This window comes from Sceloporus occidentalis, unplaced genomic scaffold, assembly GCF_023333645.1.
Source record: "Sceloporus occidentalis isolate IW3139 unplaced genomic scaffold, rSceOcc1.0.p SCAF_9, whole genome shotgun sequence".
NCBI classification, from domain to species: Eukaryota; Metazoa; Chordata; class Lepidosauria; order Squamata; family Phrynosomatidae; genus Sceloporus; species Sceloporus occidentalis.
Window position 1 is genome coordinate 17,464,117 of NW_028316989.1, and position 23,265 is coordinate 17,487,381.

A 23,265-nucleotide genomic window follows, 5' to 3' on the forward strand; every position below is an offset into this window, starting at 1 on the left:
GGGAAGGAGGAAGTTAGGAAGGGAGGAAGGGAGGGAGGATGGGATGAAGAAAGGGAAGGAAGGAAGAAAAGAGAGAAGGAATGATGGAAAGAAAGGAAGGGAATGAAGGAAGCAAGGAAGGAAGGAGGGAGGGAGGGAGGAAGGAAGGAAGGAAGGCGGTAGAAAGGGAGGGAGGGAGGATGAGATGGAAGTCCTTTCGAGTGGAGCCATGGCAGAGGGAGGAACCCAGACGCACAGCATTCATCTGGTGCAGAGCTTGGACTTCATGTTGTGTACCAGGTCCAACCTTAGGAGCAAGATCATAAAGATATCGATTGCTTCCCTGCAGGAAAGAGAGAGGGGACAGAAAAGAGGGTTGGTTCAGTGTTGGTTTGTATCCCTTCATCTAGCCCCACTGGCCACTCCTGACCCAGCCCTGCCAACTTACCCTGGAACAATGTATTTTTTGGCCTTCCTGCTGGTCCCTAGCTCCTTGGATTGGAACTGGTTGACCAAAATGTGGGCCATGGTCACAAAGTGGATCTGCAACCAGTCATTCAGTTCCTGGATGCTGCTGTGGTCCTTTATAATGACCCTGATCCCTCTGAGTGCCTTTAGCTGAGGAGAGAAGCAGGTTTTCTGGTAAACAACCCAGAAGGAGGGAGCGTCACCCGCAGATGGGAAACTACCTTGGGTTTCCTGCCTTGCGGATGAGCCATGCGAGGCAGGAAACCCCATACCTTGGCCAAAGGTAGTTCCTCGTTGTCCTGCATCTGAGTTTCATTCAGCTTGACGGTAAACTCGTTTATGCAGGTGTTGAGGTTGCACATGGGTGAAGCCAAGACACCATACATGAGATCATCACAGGCCCTAGAGAAAGGGAAGGAGAGCCAATGGCGTCCCTGCCGGACCCCCAAACCCCCCGGGAGGGAAATGGGATGCCTCCTGGGGGGAGGAATCTGCCTACGTTTCTGTTGATTTCAGGAAATGCTCCACCATCAGGTCCAAGAACTTTGATGCAATGCTGTCCGTCAGTGACCTCTTGGTTTCTTTGGAGTACGTGGGAAACATATCACACATGAGATGCAAGTCCTCCTCTGTCTGTCCGGAGGGAAAAAGACAGCAGGGAAAATGAGGCCGTATGTGACAAGCCTTGGGAACATGTCCTTCCTTCCTACCAGGCCTGCTCTTTAATGTGGATTTTGGGTTGGATAACTTTAAAATATAGGCTTGCTATATTTTGTTACCGTTAAAGAGATACGACTCCGCGATGCAAGTGACTCAGGGACCTCCTGGTCAGCATAGCTGATCTTGACTTCTGGGAGACTGAGAGAAGGACAGGAGAAGGATATGAGTATTATTGACAATAATGATATTATTATTTTCTTGCCAACAGAGAAACCATTCTTGCCCATAGAGAATCACTGGTGGATATTTGCCCATTGGGAATCACTGGGGAACATCTGCTCATAAAGAAACCATACTTGCCCATAGGGAGTCATTGGGAGATATGGGCAAGTATTTTGTAATGGTTCTCTATGGAAGGGATGGTTTCTCTCTGAGCAAATACAGTACACTCGTTTGCTTTAGTATGTCCCAGAAGGAAGAAACGAAGGAAGGTAAGAACAAGGAAGGAAGGAAAGAAAGAAAGACAAGGGACAGGAAGCAAGTGAGCAAGGAAGGAAACGGGGCTTTACCCTGGACAATCGTCCTTGTCCTTTTGGCGCTTCACGCGTGAAAACACCCAATGGAAAGTTTTCTTGGTGGCCTGGAAGCAAAGGAGAGAGACGATGAAGGAGAGCCAGGGGAGAAGAAGAAGGGGCGCCATGGCTGTCCTCCCACCACTTGGCCTCTGCCCTTTGGCCCTCACTCACTCTGACAAAGCCCTTGGAGTCAGGCTTGGTCTGTGTAGGAGGCTTGCTACGTTTCCCGAAGGCCTGGAAGCAAAGGAGAGAGACAATGAAGGAGAGCCAGGGGAGAAGAAGAAGGGGCGCCATGGCTGTCCTCCCACCACTTGGCCTCTGCCCTTTGGCCCTCACTCACTCTGACAAAGCCCTTGGAGTCAGGCTTGGTCTGTGTAGGAGGCTTGCTACGTTTCCCGAAGGCATGGAAGCAAAGGAGAGAGACAATGAAGGAGAGCCAGGGGAGAAGAAGAAGGGGCGCCATGGCTGTCCTCCCACCACTTGGCCTCTGCCCTTTGGCCCTCACTCACTCTGACAAAGCCCTTGGAGTCAGGCTTGGTCTGTGTAGGAGGCTTGCTACGTTTCCCGAAGGCCTGGAAGCAAAGGAGAGAGACAATGAAGGAGAGCCAGGGGAGAAGAAGAAGGGGCGCCATGGCTGTCCTCCCACCACTTGGCCTCTGCCCTTTGGCCCTCACTCACTCTGACAAAGCCCTTGGAGTCAGGCTTGGTCTGTGTAGGAGGCTTGCTACGTTTCCCGAAGGCCTGGAAGCAAAGGAGAGAGACAATGAAGGAGAGCCAGGGGAGAAGAAGAAGGGGCACCATGGCTGTCCTCCCACCACTTGGCCTCTGCCCTTTGGCCCTCACTCACTCTGACAAAGCCCTTGGAGTCAGGCTTGGTCTGTGTAGGAGGCTTGCTACGTTTCCCGAAGGCCTGGAAGCAAAGGAGAGAGACAATGAAGGAGAGCCAGGGGAGAAGAAGAAGGGGCGCCATGGCTGTCCTCCCACCACTTGGCCTCTGCCCTTTGGCCCTCACTCACTCTGACAAAGCCCTTGGAGTCAGGCTTGGTCTGTGTAGGAGGCTTGCTACGTTTCCCGAAGGCCTGGAAGCAAAGGAGAGAGACAATGAAGGAGAGCCAGGGGAGAAGAAGAAGGGGCGCCATGGCTGTCCTCCCACCACTTGGCCTCTGCCCTTTGGCCCTCACTCACTCTGACAAAGCCCTTGGAGTCAGGCTTGGTCTGTGTAGGAGGCTTGCTACGTTTCCCGAAGGCCTGGAAGCAAAGGAGAGAGACAATGAAGGAGAGCCAGGGGAGAAGAAGAAGGGGCGCCATGGCTGTCCTCCCACCACTTGGCCTCTGCCCTTTGGCCCTCACTCACTCTGACAAAGCCCTTGGAGTCAGGCTTGGTCTGTGTAGGAGGCTTGCTACGTTTCCCGAAGGCCTGGAAGCAAAGGAGAGAGACAATGAAGGAGAGCCAGGGGAGAAGAAGAAGGGGCGCCATGGCTGTCCTCCCACCACTTGGCCTCTGCCCTTTGGCCCTCACTCACTCTGACAAAGCCCTTGGAGTCAGGCTTGGTCTGTGTAGGAGGCTTGCTACGTTTCCCGAAGGCCTGGAAGCAAAGGAGAGAGACAATGAAGGAGAGCCAGGGGAGAAGAAGAAGGGGCGCCATGGCTGTCCTCCCACCACTTGGCCTCTGCCCTTTGGCCCTCACTCACTCTGACAAAGCCCTTGGAGTCAGGCTTGGTCTGTGTAGGAGGCTTGCTACGTTTCCCGAAGGCCTGGAAGCAAAGGAGAGAGACAATGAAGGAGAGCCAGGGGAGAAGAAGAAGGGGCGCCATGGCTGTCCTCCCACCACTTGGCCTCTGCCCTTTGGCCCTCACTCACTCTGACAAAGCCCTTGGAGTCAGGCTTGGTCTGTGTAGGAGGCTTGCTACGTTTCCCGAAGGCCTGGAAGCAAAGGAGAGAGACAATGAAGGAGAGCCAGGGGAGAAGAAGAAGGGGCGCCATGGCTGTCCTCCCACCACTTGGCCTCTGCCCTTTGGCCCTCACTCACTCTGACAAAGCCCTTGGAGTCAGGCTTGGTCTGTGTAGGAGGCTTGCTACGTTTCCCGAAGGCATGGAAGCAAAGGAGAGAGACAATGAAGGAGAGCCAGGGGAGAAGAAGAAGGGGCGCCATGGCTGTCCTCCCACCACTTGGCCTCTGCCCTTTGGCCCTCACTCACTCTGACAAAGCCCTTGGAGTCAGGCTTGGTCTGTGTAGGAGGCTTGCTACGTTTCCCGAAGGCCTGGAAGCAAAGGAGAGAGACAATGAAGGAGAGCCAGGGGAGAAGAAGAAGGGGCGCCATGGCTGTCCTCCCACCACTTGGCCTCTGCCCTTTGGCCCTCACTCACTCTGACAAAGCCCTTGGAGTCAGGCTTGGTCTGTGTAGGAGGCTTGCTACGTTTCCCGAAGGCCTGGAAGCAAAGGAGAGAGACAATGAAGGAGAGCCAGGGGAGAAGAAGAAGGGGCGCCATGGCTGTCCCTCTACCGCTTGGCCTCTGCCCTTCAGCCCTCACTCACTTTGATGCGGTCCTTGAAGCTAGGCATGGTCAATGGAGGAGGTCCTGAGACCTGAGTCCAAGCCAAGGAGCCTCACAGAAAGCAGCCACTGGTCTCCAACAGCCGGGTTCCAGAATGGAGTCAAGCAGGTTCCAGAGCAGATACGGAACCTTTGTGAGGGAAAGCAAGGCTAGATAGAGGGTTCTCTGGGCTTTGCTGCCTAGAAGCCCTGAACATGCTCCAGATATAACAATGTTCCCTGCAAATACAGTGATATTCCCTCCATAATAAGCCTCCGAGGCCTCAATGCTGTAGCTGTTGGGGCCACGATAGCTTGTTCTGAGGCCGTCTACGTAAGGGAAGCCTTCTGACTCGCGCCTCGAGAGACGCTATGATTTCATGACTGACACTTCGCATCAATGCGCACTGTTTCATAATATGCTCTTTTAAATGTATGATGATGATGATGATGATATATGGCTGCCATTATAATTTCTTGTTTTTGCTTTTAGGCTGCAAAGGCAGGCCTTTGCTTGGATTTTGGGTTGCTTCACTTTGCAAAGAGCTGTGTAAGGTTTCAGGGGCCAGCCTTGCAGGGCTGTTGTTTTCTGAGGGTGGGACCTTTGGGGAAATTGCTTGCCAAAATGGAGGGAGAAGGCCTGAAAGTGCTCCTCTCTTCGAGGCTGGAAGGGAAAGGCGAGTCCATTTGGGGAAGGAAGAGCCAAGCCAGATTCCTGGGAGATGAGGGGGAAATAAGAGGGGGCAAAAGGGGGGAAATAATGGGATTTCCCCTCTTCCCATCATGCTCAGCGAGGACTCATTTGCATGGCCACGCCCACTGCGAGTCTGCTTGGCTGCTTTATTCTCCCTCCCCGCCCCAGAGGAGAGAGACGCGTTGCTAGGGGCAACGGAGCCGGTACATCGCACTTGGAATGCGGTGACGTCATCAGGAGGCACCCGGGAGTTTCCCGCGTGGCTAAAAGGCCCCCAAGGAGGGCTGTTCTTCCAGCTGCCTGAGTCGCCGTCCCCAGGTGCTGGGGCAACAAGAGTTAACATTGTTGTAGCCCCCCTACAACCCCCAGCAGGCCAGATTTGGGGGGATTCTGGGAGTCATAGTCCCAGACAAAGGGCGCCTACCTTGAGGTCTGGCTCCTTTTTGGACAGAGCTGGGTTGGGTTGGGATGGAAAGAAAACGTTACTTTTTAAAGGGGGACTATAAATCCCAGAATGCGGCTCCTGGAGGTTCTGGGAAATGTAGGTCCACCAAAGTAACTTTTCCAAGCTCCAAGTTAGTCTGAATTGGGGGGAGGGGGGAGGTTCTGAGAGTTGTAGTTCCAAAAAAAGGGGGGGCAGCTGTTGGCTCTAAAGCAGAGCAAGGAGGGGAAGTTACTTTTGAGTGGGGGGGGGACAATGAACCCCAGAATCCCCTTCCTCAGGAAGGCTGCAGGTGGTTCTGGGACTTGTAAAGCCCCCTCCCCTCAAAGTAACTTTTCTAAGCCCTAGGAAAGCCCATTTCATAGACTGGGGGATTCTGGGTGTTGTAGTCCCCCCAATTGTGTTGGCCTGAACAGAGCAAAGAGGAAAACCTATGGTATAGTTGAGTGGAAACTGTAGATCCCAGAATCCACACACAACTCGCTCTATACACACACACACACACACACACACATGATACATACCATAGCCAACAAGGTGCATTTGTTCAGTGATTTGAACGTTGGGCAAGGATGCTGGGTGACCGGGGTTCGAGTCTCTGTTCCCTCAGCTGCGGAAACCCACTGGGGGAACTCACATTGTCTGAGCCTCAGAGGAAACTTCCTCTGAATAGTAAATGTAGCCAAGAAAACACCATTATGGGTATTATTATTATTATTAGTGTGTGTGTGTGTGTGTGTAGTTGTGTGTGACAGAGATCATCTGAATTTCCAGGCAACTGGTCCCTTTGCCCTCTCTCCAACTTGCTGCATCTGAATTGAGGAGCCCTGGTGGCGCAGTGGTTCAGTGCTGCCTGGACTGCAGCCACTCACTCAAAACTAGTTGAGCTGATCCTGGTCTTCAACTCATGTTACAGCCTTGAGTGAGAGCAGGCTCTTTCAGGAAAACAGATTGGCAAAAGCAAGGCCAAAAAGAACATCTGTTTTTTTATGCCAACCTAGGTTTCCAAAGTCCAGTGAGCGACTCCTTGCTGTCATGATCCTGAAGAACAAGTCCTAGATGTCCCCAATCCCACAATAACGTGTCCACCAGCCCTTTTTCCTCCCTCCATAAGGCCACAAATTGCTCACACAAGTTTGAAGTTTGTGTAAAACATTCTTGGCAAAGTTAAATGCAATTACATTAGTACAAATCGGTCAAATATTTACAATGAGTTCTGTGAAACTATTGGGGACGGATGCCCCTGTTTTGTTAAGAGATGCCACTGGTGCATTCTGGCCCCAAAAGAAATATTTTGGGGGGACGATGTGGGGAGGAGGGTTGACTTTCAAAGTAGAGTGGAGCAGCAGCAGCATTTTAAGGAAGAGATTTTAAAGCACCCATTTCTGCTTCAAACATACACCAATTGACCAGTATGACTTGGATCTAGATAATGCAAGTGGTATAAATATTAAGTAAGCAATTAAATTGGTTCCTTCTGACTGTAGTTCTTTATCCCATTTCGCATGAAATGCTGCAGGCATGCAAGGCAACAAATATGACAAAGAACTCCTCTTAACCTATTGCATAGACTGAGCTACTAAATGATGGGTTTTTAGTAACTTAGGAAACCAGGAGGTAAAGTCGCACATTTTATACTCTTCCTCTGTCTAAAAAAAACAACTGCATGTAATAAACTAGCAGGTCAAAGAAATGACTGCAGTTGCAATCTTTTCCCCCAGAAGTGATGACTTATTGTGGAGAAGGGGGCATTGAAAATGAATCTGAAATGGTAACACCTTCTGCAAAATGGGCTTGGAACAATACCGAGAGGCAAAACAGGACTTGAGAATCCAAGTGGCCAGATGGACAATATCACTTTGGCGGAGAAGTGGGAAATGACTTCTAACGTTCTTTTTCATGCTCCCCTGAGTAAAAAAAAGTTCCTTGTGTATGTCACTTAAGGAACTGAATGCAAAACCTAAATTTTCTCCCTGAGGTGCTAGCATATTACATATTTTTTAAAAAAGATGTTGGGAGGGAGTTCAGGGTTGTCTGCAACTGGGATCTCCTCCTTGTGAACAAAACGGTGCTATCACAAATTCTACCTTTTATTTTTCCCTTGCAGAAGAAAGGAGCCAAGACCAATTGGGTCTTCTTGGCCAGGCTTCAATGAAAAGGATACACCGTCTCCTTCACAGAGCTCCTTCCTTACACTTGGTTCCCATGAAAGTCTACTAAGGACCAAAATTCCATGTTCCCAGTATATATCCAAGCTTTAGCTATCCGGTATCTGCAAGTGGCAGTTTTACAAAGAGGTTGAACTGATCCTGGTCCCATTATTGAAAGACAGTCTCTAGGTAGCATGTTGTGACTTAATCCAACGGTGGATGATGTCCCATTAAGGTGAGTAGTGCTGGTCCATTATTTTAAAGAATTACAATGCTTCAACAAGTCTTTTCTGTCCAGGGTTGTAAGAGTACAATAGAAAAAGGACAGTGGATGGACAACTAAGGCAAAAGGTGGAGATGTATTGATTCTGAACGTAATGATTCTAATCATAATTAAGGTTTACAGGTAGGAAAATGTTTTGGCAGTGGGTAGAGTCAACTTTGGTCATATGAGAGGTAGCCACAGTTAAATTGAAACAAGATGGTGGCAGTGCAATGCATTGATACATCTCCCCCCCCTTTATTGCCGCCACCTTTGCTTGAAAGGAGAGGAAAAGGAATTGAGCGTCCCGCACAAAAATGAAATGAAATGCACCAATGACATCTCCTCTAAACCCTCCTTTTAAAAAAAAAGAAAGAAAAGAAAACCCCCTGATGACAACATTTGCTGGATATTCAAAGGCAGATTAATACAGAACATGGACAAGGAGTACACAAATAGTTAAAAAAAATCCAGAATGCAACAACAACAACAAAATACTGTCTGCATCCAAAGTTAAGACCATTAAATCCGTAGCAGAAAAACCACAATCACTAAAAAAGTAAAGAAGAAAAAAATATGCTATGCTTTTAAAAAGAAAGAACCACACTCTCTTCTCATCACAGCAAAGAATTGTTCTTGGTACCTTGCACTGAATGGCCTCACAACACCTTTAGAATAAAGCACACATGGGGGGAAAAACACAACACAATGACCTGCTTACAACCGAATGAGTTGACAGCTGCCATTGCTACTCCAAATGGGGAAAAAGCTGCACATAAAAATAATAATAATATAAGCACTCTTGCATCAGCCTCTAGTTTGCATTAGTTTTCACAAGAAGAAAGCAAATGCAGATTAAAAAGGAAGTGGGGGAGAAAGAAAAGAATGTTATTTGCTGTAGACTTGGTAAAATGTAATCACATTGGACAATTATTTTTGGTTTGTCCTTTTTTTTTCATTTGGCCAGGATCCAAAAGGCACATCCAAGGGGGGAGACAGCTACTATAGTTGTGTAAACCACAAGAGATGGGGCTTTTTCTTTGAACATCATGCCCTATCACAAACTTTGAAACTCCCACCAGTTTCAAAAACAGTTTGTTATGACACATCAGAGAGAGCTGATATTTCAGAAAGACATCCCTCTCAACTTCCAAAAACTATTTGTCCTGTTCTTTTTGGTCCTGGCCAGTATCCTTCTGCAAAAAGAGCAGAAATGTTAGATAGAAATCCTTGTTGCTGCAAACTACAGAATAACTATCTCCCTTCCAAACCACCCCATTATATTCCTCCTATCAAGGAAAATAACACTTTCATGCTTACTTCTACAGTTCTGCTGTGTTCTGTGTTGTTAATAATACTGATATGGTTTGATTCAGCACCAGAAAACCACCAAATAAAAATGCTTTTAAAAAATAGCTGCATTGTTCCTTAACACTGTTTGGCCTACCAACCTATTTACACTTTAAATAGAAACATTAACCACCTTTTAAAAAATGTAATCAAAATATATCTTTGGAAAAAAATTTGGATGCAGAATTCTATAAAATAAGGAACGGGAACAGTAGAAAAGCTCAAACTTCGGTCCCGATACCACATTGGAAATTTTTGCCCATCAGAAGGCTTTGGCTTTTGCGATTGCCCAGCCAGGGAAACATTGGGATGCTTATACTGACACGGAAAGGCTCACACAACGGGTAAGTGCTTAAAGCAGATTAGATGCTGTGTGCAGACAGAGATACGGAAAGTGGAAAGCAACACTATCATCCTCCTGTCTTGAAAAATGCTAGAATGGCATCTGATAGGACATTGCAAAGAGGGTAGCTGTGTCTTGTTGTGTCTTGCTATGCTACCTGAAGGGAATTTCCTAAAAGTTGTGGACAAGTGAACCCTGATACGGAGAATGCAAAACCGAAGAGAGAAGGGGAAAGACTGGTGCAGCCAACTTGCAACCATTTTGTGGCACTGGGCAGGTGACAAAGGAGGCGATGTGACACAGGCGTAAATGCTATTGTAGTCTCAACCAGAGTCATTGACGCAACTGGATTTACCTATTGATTCAATGGGTCTATTCTGGTTTGGACTAACCAACTGGATCGGAGGCACAGTCCTCTGTTTGAATACCCTACCAGGTAATTGTTAAAAATGAGTAACACAAAAATATAACAGCACCCAAATTCAGTCATTCTCTCCCTCACACAGAGAAATAAATGCCAAGGAAAAGCCAAACGGCACAGTCCTATTCCCAATCTGTCCTTCCTGTACGAGAGTAGGATTGCTACCAGAGTTTGGAAAAGTTACTATTTTGCACTTCAGCTCTCAGACCTCCCAGCATGACTAGCAAGGCTTTGCTGGCTGATAGATTCAAGAAGCTGCAGTCCAAAAAAGTAATTTCCCCCCAAATTTTCCTACTTGTTCTTTTATACCGGCATAATTCTAAGGCTTCGATCTCAGGGAGGTCACTGACCTGTTTTCATGCTGTACCCATTCCCAAAGCAGGGTTAATATTGAACAGTCAAGATTTCATTTTTAAAAACGTGCCGGTTATAAAAGGTTTTCACCTAGTGTTTGGCCCTGACATGCTAGTGTTCTGTGCAGATGTATGGAAGAATATTGTCAGATTTTAAAACTACAACCTGAAACTAGAATTATCTCCAGGGACTGACCTGAACTGAAATTATGAAGGAGCATTTTTTCATAGCAATTACTTTTAAGTTAATGGCAGTGCAATGATGGGAAAACTATAAGGATGGTGATGGTGGGTATAGGCAGAAATGGGGGTGGATCAGAGAAAAAGCTTTAATCCAAATGCCATTCAAACACTAGGCTAAATCCTGCTTGACCATCAGTGTCAAGTTTTGCCTGCAAAATCCCTTCTCATATCTAATGAAGACAACTATCCTGTCTCCTTCCATGGACTTAGATAAGTTACCTGATTTGGACTACAGCTCCCACAGTCTCTCAGGCAGTATGGCCACTACCAGTTAAATGTAGACCATAGCCTCCAAAAAGTGACTCTTCTAAGCTCTGTTTCTAGGACATATCCACTCTGTTCCTGCCACCGTCGTGTGTTGCTTGGTGCTAAGAAGCAGGCACCATGGTAAGAAAGAGGCTGGGGTCTTTGGGGCAAATCTCCTATTGTTTTATGTCCTTTTTTCTTTTCCTTTTATAAGTCACTGGCTTTTAATGTTGCTGCTCGACTAGTTATGTTAGCAAAGCACTGGCCATCTCAAATGGGCTACCAGGCTTTTTGCTGGCAGATGGTGCAATCCTGCTCCATGTAGAAAGACTTTCATTCTACTGCCATTGTAACACATAGGAAGGAAGGAAGGAAGGAAGGAAGGAAGGAAGGAAGGAAGGAAGGAAAAATAAGCAAATCAATTTCTAAGACTTTTTCCCTCTTGTGTTTAGATAGCCTGGTTTGTAAACTACCGACAGGAGGCAACCCTGCAACCATCTGCAGAAAAGATGAACAGAGTCCCAGGGAGGAGTTATTCATGCTTTTACAGAATTGCTTTCTCCTGCCAAAGACGAAAGAAATCTTCTCAATGCCATTAGGAAAGATCATGGTGATCAACAGGGTACCTTCTTAGGGTAGAAGACATCTGTTTGGTTGTTAAAAATCGCTGCTCAACTTTGGCTAAAAGAAAAAAAAACATACAGAGTAGTAAAACCCAGGTGTGCACGTGTGTGTATGTGCACATGTTTTTTGTCTGCTTGCTCCTCTAAACATCCCCACAAGCACAGTGTTCATCGTCCGCTCTTGCTTAAAAAGAGTTCCAGAAGGAGTACTTCCATACACTCCCTTTCTTGCTGGTGGGCAAAATCCAAATTTTCTCAGCCATTTCATATCACGAAAGAGGACTTGTGCCTAAAGTCACCCTGGAATGGAGACAAAGAAAAATATGGTTCAGAATACATACATACATACATACATATTCATGACTCACAACTGCTTGTACCAAGCTGAACTGGGTTGTTGTTGGGGGTTTTTTGGCCCAAATCCTGTCTGTACCTTTTCTGGAATAACCAGTGCAGCATACTGGTTTGAACGCTGGACTAGGATTCTGGAGACCTAGGTTCAATTTTCTGTTTGGGCATGAAACTTGCTAAGTGATCTTGGGGAGGTCACATGCTCTCAGCCTCAGGGAACAGCACTGGCAACTGAACAAATCTTGCCAAGAAAACACCATGATAGGTTTGCCTGAGTTGGAAACAACTTGGAAGCACTCAACAACAAATCTGTTCCTGGCACAACAATCTGTGTAAGGTAGTTTTTGGAGCAGTGTGTAGCAATGGGGTGGGAGTTGCAAAGAAACCTGTATGTTTATCAGAGAAGGTGTCCGTGGTCAGAACACCTTTCTCTCCTGACAGAGATGGCTTTTGCTGTCATCTCAGTTTTGGTGTCGCTCTCACAGATTTGTTATTTTGGCTCTTATGCTGCTGCCTACACCACCATCAATCCCAGTGTAATTGCAGCAGCCAACATGATCATAGCCCCTCTCTCTTCCAGAACTACACTTATATTGCAAACTAGAGCTGCTCCGCATGAGGCAAAGAGGCTTAAATACTGCCTGTGTCTAGCGAGCTTTAATAATGCCTTGCATTTTACAAATTGCCTGGCCACTACTGGCAATCAGAAATTCCCTGCAGATGAACAAGCAGATTGAACCAGGAGGAGGGATGCAGTACTTTATTCCTCCTCCCTTACCAGCCTCACTTAATTTCTATACTGGCTGCTAAGGAAGGACAACAATCTTTTCTCTTTTAAAAGGGGTGGGTTTGCTAAGTGACATTTGTGCAAAGGGTGAACTCAAGCCCTTATGCAGCAACATTACACGGGCATAAATTTTCACTGCATTAAAAGTGTACAGGATTTTCGCCTTAAAATGTAATATTTGTGAAAATGTGTTATTGTTGTGTGCCTCCAAGTCATTTCCAATTTATGACAAACCTAAGGTGAATCTATCATAGGGTTTTCATGTGAGGCTGAGAGAGTGTGACTTGTCCAAGGTTACCCAGTGGATTCCCATGGTCAAGCTGGGCTGGCTGACCTGTTCTCCAGAGTCATAGTCCAATGCTCAAACCACTACACCATGCTGCATGAATGCTCAAGTCCCATTACAGTATAGTAAAATGGCATCCCTTATATAAAACAGCAAAATCAATGTTTACTCTGTGTGTGTGTTTGAATATTTTCAGACTGTGATGGGTTGAATTTGTGAACGCAGAATCGGTGGATATGGAGCGCTGACTGTTTGCTATGACAAGGGACTTACACCCAACACATTTGTGTTTTTTTACATTTCCATTGTGGTTTGCACTAAAATACTTTCATGGTATTGTTTTGGTACTGTACTTTGAATGTGACTTTGCTGCGTTTTCACTGATATTACATTTAAGCATTCAGATTTTTTTGTTATTTTATATTATTAAATTTGCAAATTTTTAGGGTTTTTTGCCCCTCTCTTATACGGTATATCACAATTTTTGGTTCGGTATTTTGACTGTTTTCTGTTGGGAGTTATTTCCTATTCATTTCTGTTGTGCAGATAATTTCTCCCACCAACCTGCTAAGAGGTGAATAACCCACATTTAAATATTGGCTACAAAAGAGGGAATCACTCTTCTCATACCACGGCAATGCAGGCTTATTATTTGCCATCAAATCTTTATGGTGACCCTATGAACGAGAGACCTCCAAATGCCAAGTCATTAAGCCTTGCATGGCTTAATGAGTCAATCCATCTGTAAGGTACCCTTCCTCTTTTTCTACCACCTCCAACTTTCCCAGCATTATCATCTTTTCCAGTAAGTGATGTTGTCTTATAATAGTTCCAAAGTATAATAGCCATTTAGTCATTTTGGCTTTTAGGGAGAGTTCAGGCTCTATTTCCTTTACAACCAATTTGTCTTTTGGCAGTTCACAGTATCTGCAGAACTCCGGCACCACATCTGGAATGAGTTTATTCTCTTTCTCTCAGTTTTCGTCACTATCCAGCTTTCACAGGCGTACATAGAAATTGGAAACACTATGGCATAAACTATTTCATTTTCAATTACATGTCTTTGCACTTGAGGGTCTTATCTAGTTCCTTCAGAGCTGCCTTTCCAAGTCCTAGTCTTATCCCGATTTCTTAACTACAGACTCCATTTTGTTGATTTCATCCTCCAGTTTAAAGTTACATAAATAATGACCTCTGTGGTCATTATTTTTGTTCTCTTCATATTCAGCCCTTCTTGTGCACTTTCTTCCTTAACTTTCATAATTCAGTCATTTAAAGTTTTTGCGATTTACTACTAGTAATATGGTATTATTATCTCCTTATCTGAGGTTGTTCATGTTCCTTCCCTCAATTTCGACACCTCCTTATTCTGTACCTAATCCTGCATTTCATATGATATTTTCAACATATTAATTAAACAGATAAAATTATAAAATGCAGCTTTGTCCAACCTCCTTGCAAACTGAAAACCATTTTGTTTTTCCATATTGTATCCTGGACACTAGACTCTTAAGACAAAATTTTTTAAAAACCTTTATTTTAATAACTTCTGCAACTTTATTTACAAGGCTGATTTTAACAACTAAACAAGTGGTTCCCAAACTTTGGTCCTCCAGATGTTTTGGACTTCAGCACCCAGAATTCCTGGTCGTTGGTCAAACTGGCTAGGATTTCTGGGAGTTGAAGTCCAAAACATCTGGAGGAACAAAGTTTGGGAAACACTGACCAAAATGTGTTCTGCGTTCCTTGGTTTATCTGCCCCATCCTCACCCTTCTTTTAACCCAATGGGCACCATCTTACCTCTTCATCTGTGCGGATATAGTTTACTCCATCTGGTTTTGTTGGAGTTTTGTAGCTGAAATGAGAGATGACAACATTTAATAGAGCTCTGAGGAGCATAGCTAGTCTGCCAATTCCCAAACTGCCATTGCTGCTCTCTCACAAATGAAATTTTTGCCCTTCTTTAGAATACATTTTTGATCCCAGGGGCTGGTTGGCACATTCAGCAGTATGAGGTGGCAAAGCCCTGGGCTGGCAGAGTGCATGGATTGTACCACTTCAGACTCTGGCGGAAGATACAATTTTTAAAATGCTCCTCCATGTTTCAAATTGCTGAACACACACAAGCCAAAACTTCCCTGTAAAAAGGAAGAAAAGTAGTGCACCGCTGGAAAGGTTCTAGCCCAGTCCTTTCTCAGGCAGGGCCAGCTGTATCATGAGTCAGAAAGAGTCAACTGGTGATGAAAAGGCAGCAATTGCTATTTTGTTTATTATTAATTGTATTTTTAAATTTTAAATTGTCACAGTGTAGGAGAAATTATTTGTGATGTTTCTGCCTGAGTACTAAAATTCCAGTAAAAAAAAAATTAAATAAAACCTCTGTGAAAAGTACACTTAAAGCCAATCAAAAAACACATTTAAAACACAGTAAGGAAGATAAAAGCACAGCACATCTTATTAAAAGACCTCTTTGCTACATGGAAAGATTCTGGAGCAGATAATTAAACAAAGAGTCTGTGAACATCTAGAAGGCAATGCCATAATCACAAAAAGTCAACATGGGTTTCAGAGAAACAAGTCATGCCAGACAAATCTAATCTCTTTCTTTGATAAAATTTCCAGCTTGTTAGATGAAGGGAATGCTGTGGATATAGTATATCTTGATTTCAGTAAGGCCTTTGACAAAGTTCCCCATGACATTCTTGCAAACAAGCTTGTAAAATGTGGGCTAGACAAGGCAACTGTTACATGGATTTGTAATTGGTTGACCGGCCGAACCCAAAGGGTGCTCAACAATGGCTCCTTTTCATCCTGGAGAGAAGTGACCAGTGGGGTCCCACAGGGCTCTGTCCTGGGCCCAGTGCTATTCAACATCTTTATCAATGACCTGGATGACAGAATTGGGAGCATACTTATCAAATTTGCAGATGACACCAAATTAGGAGGAATAGCTAATACCCCAGAGGACAGGATCAAGATCCAAAATGACCTGAATAGACTAGAAAGCTGGGCCAAAGCTAACAAAATGAAATTCAACACGGAGAAATGTAAGGTATTGCACTTAGGGCGGAAAAATAAAATGCACAGATATAGGATGGGTGACACCTGGCTGAATGAAACTACGTGTGAAAGGGATCTAGGAGTCCAAGTAGACCACAAGTTGAACATGAGTGAACAGTGTGATGCGGCAGCTAAAAAGGCCAATGCGATTTTAGGCTGCATCAATAGAAGTATAGTGTCTAGATCAAGGGAAGTAATAGTGCCACTCTATTCTGCTCTGGTCAGGCCCCACCTAGAATATTGTGTCCAGTTCTGGGCACCACAATTCAGAAAGGACATTGAGAAACTGGAGCGTGTCCAAAGGAGGGCGACAAAAATGGTGAAAGGTCTGGAAACCATGCCCTATGAGGAACGACTTAGGGAGCTGGGGATGTTTAGCCTGGAGAAAAGAAGGTTAAGAGGTGATATGATAGCCCTGTTTAAATATTTGAAAGGATGTCATATTGAGGAGGGAGCAAGCTTGTTTTCTGCTGCTCCAGAGAACAGGACCCGGAACAATGGATGCAAGCTGCAGGAAAAGAGATTCCACCTGAACATTAGGAGGAACTTCCTGACAGTAAGGGCTGTTCGACAGTGGAACACGCTCCCTCAGAGTGTAGTGGAGTCTCCTTCCTTGGAGGTCTTTAAACAGAGGCTGGATGGCCATCTGTCAGGGATGCTTTGATTTGGATTTCCTGCATGGCAGGGGGTTGGACTGGATTGCCCTAGTGGTCTCTTCCAACTCTACGATTCTATGATTCTATGAGTTAAGAACCTAAGTCCTGCCTAAATAAATAGGTATTGGCTTGACAGCTGAAAGAAGACCAAGGTGATTTTTACCAGACAGTGAGAGTGATTTCTGGCTCCTTACCCCAGCAGCCCAGAAACCTCTGTCAGTTTAACACATGGGATGAAAGTGTTATCTTTCTCAAGTTGATGCCCCAGTATCTTCCTTTTCCTGGGGGTGTCAGTTCCTGTTGGGGCTAATTTTATGCTATCTGCTCCCATGGGTCTACTCATTGTGACAGATGGTCAGAGGAAGGCAGAGTCATTTCCTTTCATCCAGCACATGCAACACAATTGGAAAAACTGAGCACTGGCAGACAGAAATGCTGGCGTTTAGATCCAATATTTCTGCCCAATGCCAGCAATGTAAATTCCTGTAAAGTAGTTGCTGTAATAGATATATCTGATCCTAAATGCACATACAGATTAGTTCAGTTGCCTCTGGGGTAGGAATCATGTGGCACTCCAGATGTTCTTGCAATACTCCCAGTGCTTCTTACCACTGCTATGCAGTTTAGGGCTATTGTGAATTGCCACATGCTCCCGTCTCTCCATTATATGATCTGGTGCTCACTTTCTCCACCTTGGAAAATTCCCAAGGGAGTGCAAAAGGCCAAGGCTCTGCTTGCTTAGACTCACCTGTTTCCATTCTGTTTGTTGTTAATGAAGAAGCCCTTCCTGTAGGCACAGCAGATTCCCACTGTGGTTAGTGACAAGACCAAGAGTACCACCAAAATTCCTCCAACAATCCCAGCAATGTTAAGGTCATCTGAAGAATTAAAAAATGAGCATGAGCTTCCAGTACCACCATGCAAGCAAGCAAGCGTCATGTCCCAGCTTCATAATCCTATCTACAAACCACAACTGAACATTTCCCTGCTGTATTAAAATGACTCCTTTGATCCCATCTACCAGCCCTTTAGGTCCAATAGCAGGCATACAAGCATCGTCTAGTTGACGGCAGAGTTTGGAAAAAAATATTGGAATATAACTTCAAGAATCCCCTGGCTAGTCATCCCTAACAATCTATCTTTTCAAGCCCATATTGTGTGGAGGATTCAGGTAGCTGCTCAAAAAGAAGCTTCGTCTCCAACTCCCAATTAGATTATCACTGGAGTTAGGAAAACATTTCTCCTTGGAAGCTGGCCCAGTTTGTGGTAGTTACCTGCCCTATCCCAGTCCTGTCTTGTGAAATGGGGTGTCTCATCCCTTTTCTTGGCTTCAGAAGATTTGTGTTTCTTTGCATGTGTCCCCAAAGACAAGGAGATCCCCCTGAAAAAGGCTCTCTTTCACACTGTATAGTTCTAGCTTTTGATCCCACTTTAACAGCCAAAGCTCCATCTCACAGTATCTTGGGTTTTATACAATACTCTCTGCCAGAGAACTCTTTTGGGACTATCACTTTCAGAATCCCCCTGGAAGCACAGGCGCTGGCCAAGTTGATTGGGAAATTCTGATAGGTGTAGTCCAAAAAGTAATCTTTTCAAATCCAGATTAGGATAGTTTGCACAAATTGGTAAAACCTATGAGCTTGATGTACTCTCTCCCTTAATTCCACCATTGTGAAGACCCTTTTTTGAGTAAGCAAGGCTTTCTCCAGGGTTGCTTGCAGACAGTGTGCTGCAACTCTATCCCAAAGGAAGATCTCTTTTGAGAGAAGAAGTATACCCTGACCCCAACCCTGCTGCATAACATTGCTCTCTCCTAAGAAACACTACTCACAAACTTCCATCACCAAGTCTTCACACCAGGCATCACCAACGGCATTCAGTGCTCTGCAGCTGTAACGGCCCGTGTCTCCTTTCTGCACTTCACTAAAGACCTGCATGAATAATGATTGTAATTCTAGTCATACATGGTATTGATTCAGCATCTTCACAAGTATTCAGAACACCTTACGTCCATCACCCTGGTAGAGCCTTCCTGACACTGTACCATTTCAAAATGGGAAGGGGCATATGTTTGAAGGCTCCTCTAGTCCAGTTCCCACTCCCCCCAAAAGCAAATCCTGAATGTGGGGGGGGGGGGGGGAGGAAAGGTTTATGCCTAGCCTTTTTGTGACATGCTAGTTTTCTCCATAGGAAGCATTCAAATAAACACAAAATATTTATTCTCTCCAGCTTTACCCTGACTCCTTCCCCCTCCTCTTCCTCTGTCATCTCCTCATTGTGTTGAATTACAGATTGTAAGCCTCTTGGAAGCAGGGACCTGTTCTCTTGTACTCTCTAAAGTGTCATGCCCACAGATGTAGAAATGCTAATAATATTCCACTCACTGGACTTTTAGGATAAGAGGGGATCTTAGATTTCTTTCTTTTTCCCTCACACACTCAGACACATTCACATACACATTTGTGCACTTCTACAACACAGTTTGGAAAAGTGGTCATGGTTTGCTGGGGCATCCATGGGGCAAAAAAGTACGTTTTTCAAACCCTGTGCTACAGATAGGGATTGTAACTGATATCTCCTATTTCTTTTGTTTTTTGTCAGCGGACCCATTTTGGAATCATTTCTATCTGTACCCTATTATCCAAGTTCATTATTGTGAAGGGTAATGGGCTGACAGTGACAATGATGACGACACCAACAAACAAAAACAGTTACTTGTAAATACAGAATATTCCTCCAATCTGTCTGGAAGGTACAGCCACATCAACAACCTGACATGTCAACCGTATTATATGTAATGGACATGTCCTTCTGGTCCATGGATGAACCAGTAACTAATCTCTACTGCCAAAATTTGTGCCCAGAAAGCTATCTTAGGGGGGGGGGATATAAACTAAGGCTGGAAGAGGTGTTAGTGAATGTCTGGTTTTATATTTAGCATATTATGGCTGGACTTCAGGTGTTCTTGAAGGGAAAAGATTATCTGGACCCATTTCAGCCTGGTTTCAAGCCAGGATATGGCACTGAAATGGCCTTGACTGTTGGCATACTCTAGGAGAAATAAGGGAGAGTTGATCTTCCTGAATCTTTCAGCAGCCTTTGACACCACTGAACCATGGTATCTTACTAGACCAGCTCCATGGGAGGGAAGTAGAGGACACTGTTCTACAGTGGTTTGGCTCCTATCTAAAAGACTAGTTCCAGAAAGGAGCATTGGAGCATTCCTGTTCAGCCCTATGGCTATTAAGCTCAGAGGTGCCACAGAGTTCCATCTTATCCCTCATGCTCTCCAATATCTGTATGAAACCACTGGGTGAAATCATTAGAAGCATTAGAATTGGATGCCATCAGTATGCTGATGCCACTCTGCTCTGTTTCTCCTTGTCATCAGAGTCAGCTGGGGCTGTGCAGCTGCTGGACCAGTGCCTGGATGCTGTAATGGGCTGGATGAGGGCCAACACACTGAAGATAAATCCCAATAAGATGGAGGCTCTGTGGATTAATGCATCTTGGTTTGGGTAAACAGCCTGTCCTGGATTGAGCTGCAATCCCTGGAAGGACCAGATGTATTAGCTTGGGGGTGCTCCTAGATCCATCCCTGTAACTGGAGGCCCAAGTTAATTCTGGTGCTCAGAGTGTTTTGGAGTCACTGTCTGGTGAGCCAGCTATGGCCTTTCCTGCACAGGAAACCTAGCCACAATAGTCCATGCCTTGGTAAACTCCTGATTCGACTACTGTAGTGCACTCTACATGGGGCTGCCCTTGAAGAAAACTCAGATGCTACAGGTTGTGCAAAACACTGAAATACCATATAGACAGCATTTGATGCTAGTCTTAAACAAATTGTGATGGTTGCCGATAAACGTCCAGTCTGCATTCAAGGTGCTTGTGGTCACATTTAAGCCCCAAACAGCTTAAGACCACGATACTTGAAGTATACTTTCTTATAAGTGTGCTTGAGCACCGAGGACTACTAAGAAGGTTCTCCTCTTTGTCACATCAGTAAGGTCAATACACTGGGTTGGGAAACAGGAGGGGGTCTTCTCAGCCTTGACACCCAACTGGCGAATGCTCTCTCCTTGGAGGCCTGACTGGCACCAACACTGATTTGATTGTCATACCATGCGAAAACGTGGCTATTCATCAAGCCCTCCGGGCCTCATTCATTCCTCTCAAATACTGATGTACATAGTTTTAAACACTTTTTAAATCTGTTCTTGTAGTGTTTAATACATTTTAGCTTATTTTAGAATTATTTTTATCGTTTCAAACTGTTTAATTTGTTGTTTTTAAGCCAGAGGTTTCTTTCAGATACAGGGCAGAAACAATGGAAGAACTACAGAAGGCTGCATCGAGGGGATAATTATTGTTGTAGGGCTGGTTAATTTAATAGAGGACAAGATTGTTACTTACATAGCATGCTGGCCAGAACAATTGCTTAAGCTTCCCTGCCACCAACTTCTTTTTGCTAATTCCAAATGAATGTCTTTTACATCTACTGCTAGCAAAAAAACCAAACTGAATCTGGAAGTCTGTGCAGAAACCTGTATAGGAAAATCTTCTTTTCTTTTCAGTGTTTATTTTACTCTTGAATGAGTATATTGTATAAATATAAGGATGTCCATTTTTGGAGCATGACAATATAATTCCAGTATGTAACAAAAGGTACCAATTTCAGGAAATGAAAAAAAAATCTACCAGGAGCAACTGCCTTTTCTTCCAGTAAACAGCATCCGTTAATGTATCCACCGTGCAATTTCTAAAGCTTTAAACAACCATTCCAAGACTGTAGGAGGTAAAGCCAATTTCCACTGCTGAGGTTCAACCATTTTAGCAGCCATCAGGAAGTAAATTCTCTCCTTTTATTTTTCTACATTTGAATATAAACCAGCTTTCCCTGATTAAGATTATTTTTAATCTATGCCACTGATTTGCCTCTAGATCAGTGATGGTGAACCTTTTACAGACCGAGTGCCATAGGTTCGCCATCACTGCTCTAGATCTAGAGACCTGATAACCTTCTGCACACATATGCTACTGATAAAATATATTTTTCCGAGACAAATAGAAGGACCCTCTAAATGACTGAGAGGGCATTAACAAAATGAGTAACTGCTCATTCAGGAATGGTGGTAAAATGTTATGGACATTTTTGTAAAGCTGGACTCTTAGGACACATCTAGGGATGAGAAACTCACTTTTTAAACAAAACTTGCTTGGCATATTGGTATGTAGGACTTTTCGAGGCATCTTCAACAATGCTGGTTCTCACCCATAATACCTGCCTAGTGTTTCTCTATACATGGAATACAAAGCAGACCAGCAATGGCCCATGTCTCCTATCCCATGTATTTACTTTTAGTTCCCTCCTTGCTGTTCTTCCGTCAGCAGGCAAAAAACCCTTTATTCCAACAGGCTTTTAAAACAGTATTTAAAGAAAAGGCTGAAGTTGCTGTTTTGTTTTAAACTCTACTGTCTTAAACTAAACGGTTTTTATTTGTTTATCTAGCTGCATTTTACCTTTTTAAAGTGTAGATATAAATCGTTCTAATGTTGGTGAATAATTTAGTTCCATTTTAATGTTCACTTTTTGTATGGTTTTAGCTGTATTGTTCTTTTTAGATTGGAAGCCACCTTGAGTCCAAACTTTAGGAGAAAGGCAGGATATAAATTGATGATGATGATATCTGGGAGTTCAACTCCCAGACACCTGAGCCAGCAGGGACAATGAAAAGGGGTTATGGGAGTTGTAGTCCAGCAACATCTGGAACGTCAAAGTATCCCCATCCTTGACAAACATGATACAATATGCAGTAACATAGTATATACCACAGTGCACTTATCTTTGACTACTTTCACACACCCAAATATAAGTTCATACTGGATTTAAGCTTTCTATTTCCGGGAAAAAGAAGATCACATACATATCCATATCAGCCATAGCATTCATTACATTGTCTCTAACAGCGGTGCACAGGGAGGCCCATATATCTGCCTGCTTCCTGGCTGCCCATAAATAGCTCTTGGTTTTTTGACTCTGCAATCAGGCCAAAAGGACATTAGTTTGAGACAGGATATGAGAAAATGTATTATGAAACAGTGCCTTGAAATATAGCATCTCCTCTCTGACACATCCGACTTACCAGTGTGCCTGTTTTGGCGTTCACTGTGAAGGAAGAGTTCTGGAATTTGGAGCTGGCTTTGGAGTCAAGAGGCAAAGCTTCGCCATTACGGTACCAGTTGTAGGTTGGCTCTGGGAAGCCTTCATTCTCCTGACACTGGAGGGTGGCTGATTTACCCACAGGCACAGATTGGGGCACACGGCACTTTGGGGGCACTGGTTTCACTGTTGGAGAAGGAGAGGTCCATCACATGAGTTACACCACTGGACAACTTCCCACTTTCCCCTCCTCTATATACCCACAACCTGCCACTCTCTTAGAGCTGAATAGAATAGTCAGGTGTGACCAAATGCCTGGGAGGAGGCCAAGTGTAACATACAACAGGTCTGAAATGCAAAGTACAGCCACTCTAATGTATTGGATTTTTACTGAAGGGATCTTTGATCTCACTGGACTTTCAGCTCCTAGAAACCCTAGCCAGCAAGGTGAAAAATGATGGCCTGTTACAGACTGCCAAAATAAAGCTGCTTCGGGTCTCTTTGGAGGTATGCTATTTAAATGATGCATGCATCCGAAGAATCTGGAAGCTGCACCAAAGCTGCACTCCAGTGCTTAGGAATGGAGTGTGGCTTTAGCACGACCTCCAGACTCTTAGGAC

The 23,265-nt window shown here is 44.6% G+C and overlaps 2 protein-coding genes across 2 annotated transcripts in view; both read right to left on the bottom strand.

The window, feature by feature from the left end:
- Window positions 1-185: 185 nt before the first annotated feature.
- On the bottom strand, window positions 186-2,145 carry LOC149307002 (uncharacterized). Its single transcript, XM_089538240.1, has 8 exons — window positions 2,023-2,145; window positions 1,854-1,916; window positions 1,677-1,747; window positions 1,227-1,305; window positions 947-1,080; window positions 720-849; window positions 428-597; window positions 186-322 (listed from the first exon to the last, which is right to left on the bottom strand). The coding sequence occupies exons 1-8, from the start codon at window positions 2,143-2,145 to the stop codon at window positions 241-243; spliced, it is 852 nt and encodes a 283-aa protein (XP_089394366.1). The 3' UTR covers window positions 186-240.
- A 4,343-nt stretch (window positions 2,146-6,488) lies between these two features.
- Window positions 6,489-23,265, bottom strand: part of LOC149307003 (junctional adhesion molecule C-like) — a 52,805-nt gene continuing 36,028 nt past the window's right edge. Inside the window, exons 5-9 of the mRNA XM_089537513.1 lie at window positions 22,629-22,831; window positions 18,317-18,416; window positions 17,234-17,363; window positions 14,570-14,624; window positions 6,489-11,644 (exon numbers count right to left, since the gene is read on the bottom strand). Coding sequence (XP_089393639.1) covers window positions 11,609-11,644; window positions 14,570-14,624; window positions 17,234-17,363; window positions 18,317-18,416; window positions 22,629-22,831 — 524 coding nt within the window. The 3' untranslated portion in view covers window positions 6,489-11,608. The remainder of the gene's footprint in view (window positions 11,645-14,569; window positions 14,625-17,233; window positions 17,364-18,316; window positions 18,417-22,628; window positions 22,832-23,265) is intronic.

Excerpts from the sequence above, each read along its gene's own strand:
- LOC149307002 (XM_089538240.1), bottom strand. The coding sequence starts at position 2,145 with ATGGCGCCCCTTCTTCTTCTCCCCTGGCTCTCCTTCATTGTCTCTCTC. Across the intron at positions 1,917-2,022 it reads ACTCCAAGGGCTTTGTCAGA|GCCTTCGGGAAACGTAGCAA; the intron begins GTGAGTGAGGGC and ends CTTTGCTTCCAG. Across the intron at positions 1,306-1,676 it reads GACAAGGACGATTGTCCAGG|TCTCCCAGAAGTCAAGATCA; the intron begins GTAAAGCCCCGT and ends TCCTTCTCTCAG.